Raw genomic sequence first — 1,114 nt, 5'->3', positions numbered from 1 at the left:
GGGAGGGGTTCGGGGCTCGGGAGGGGTTCGGGGCTCGGGGTTCGGGTTCGGGGCAGGGCGGGCCCGGCCCGGCCCGGGGCGCGGCGACTACAGAAGGATGAAGGGAGGAGACTCACCGCAGCAGCCATGCTACGTGAATTCAGAGGGCTGGAGGAGCCGAAACTACTCACTTGCTCGGCCAGCAGCTGCCGGCTCTGCACCGCGTTGTTCCGCAACAACAAGAACGCGTCCGTGAGACGCCGGGTGGCCATGGCCGCCCGCCCCGCCGGGCCGAGCCCGGCCCCTCAGAGGGTCGGGGCGCAGGCCCGTCAGAGGGCCGCGGCCCCGCCGCCACTTCCGCGTTGTGCAGCGCCCGCCGCCTTCCGGCCGCGCCCGCGCCGCTCCGCCGGCACCGCGGCCGCGACAACACAGTTCCGGGGGCCGGGCAGCGACACTCGTGTCCGTGTCCATCCGCATTTCCATGTCCATCCCCGTGTCCATCCCTGTGTCCGTGTCCATCCCCATGTCCACGTCCATCCCCACATCCATCTCCTGTCCCACCCCATGTCCATCTCCACATCCATCTTCACATTCATCTCCACGTCCAGCCCTTGCATCAACCCCATGTTCATTCCCGTGTTCATTCCCGTGTTCATTCCCATGTTCATTCCCGTGTTCATTCCCGTGTTTATTCCTATGTCCATCTTCACATCCATCCCCATGTCCATGTCCCATCCGTCCCCAGTCCAACCCTCCATCCATCCCCATGTCCATGCCCACATCCCATTTGGTTTTTTCCTTCTGAGTCCCTCCCACCCTTTCCTTGCCATTTCCTTTGTTTCCAGTCAATTTCCTGTTTTCCAAACAATGAAAAGTGGCTTTTTTTTTTTTTCCTGATTCCTAACAATCCAGGATGTTCCACAAAAGTGAACAAACCATTTAAAATGACAATGTGGTGTTTGACTTTTCGGAAGAGACTTTTCAAGACTAAAATGACTAAAATGGCTTTTCCCAGCTGGAGTCGCAGTGTGGGGCAGAGGTGACACGAGGCCTGCAGTGCATCCCATGCTTTATTCCAGGGGACAGCTGACAAATCCAGGGAGCTGTGCTGAACCCTCCAACAGCCCCAGACAGG

The 1,114-nt window shown here is 59.3% G+C and overlaps 1 protein-coding gene across 8 annotated transcripts in view; it reads right to left on the bottom strand.

The window, feature by feature from the left end:
• Positions 1-328, bottom strand: part of STX16 (syntaxin 16) — a 12,395-nt gene extending 12,067 nt beyond the window's left edge. For 5 of the 8 annotated variants that reach the window (XR_005628664.1, XR_005628663.1, XM_039719243.1 and 2 more), the window contains exon 1: positions 117-315. Coding sequence is in view for 6 of the 8 variants with exons in the window: in XM_039719243.1 (XP_039575177.1) it covers positions 117-251 (135 nt within the window). In the remaining 2 variants the exon portion in view is untranslated. Of the gene's footprint in view, positions 1-116 lie in introns of all 8 variants that reach the window. The other 3 variants (XM_039719246.1, XM_039719247.1, XM_039719248.1) reach the window with 2 other exon arrangements.
• Between the last annotated feature and the right edge of the window lie 786 nt (positions 329-1,114).

Source organism: Passer montanus, unplaced genomic scaffold (assembly GCF_014805655.1).
Source record: "Passer montanus isolate IOZ18808 unplaced genomic scaffold, ASM1480565v1 scaffold41, whole genome shotgun sequence".
NCBI lineage: Eukaryota > Metazoa > Chordata > Aves > Passeriformes > Passeridae > Passer > Passer montanus.
Note: the sequence above shows the minus strand (reverse complement) of the source record. Positions and strands in the feature narration are given on the sequence as shown.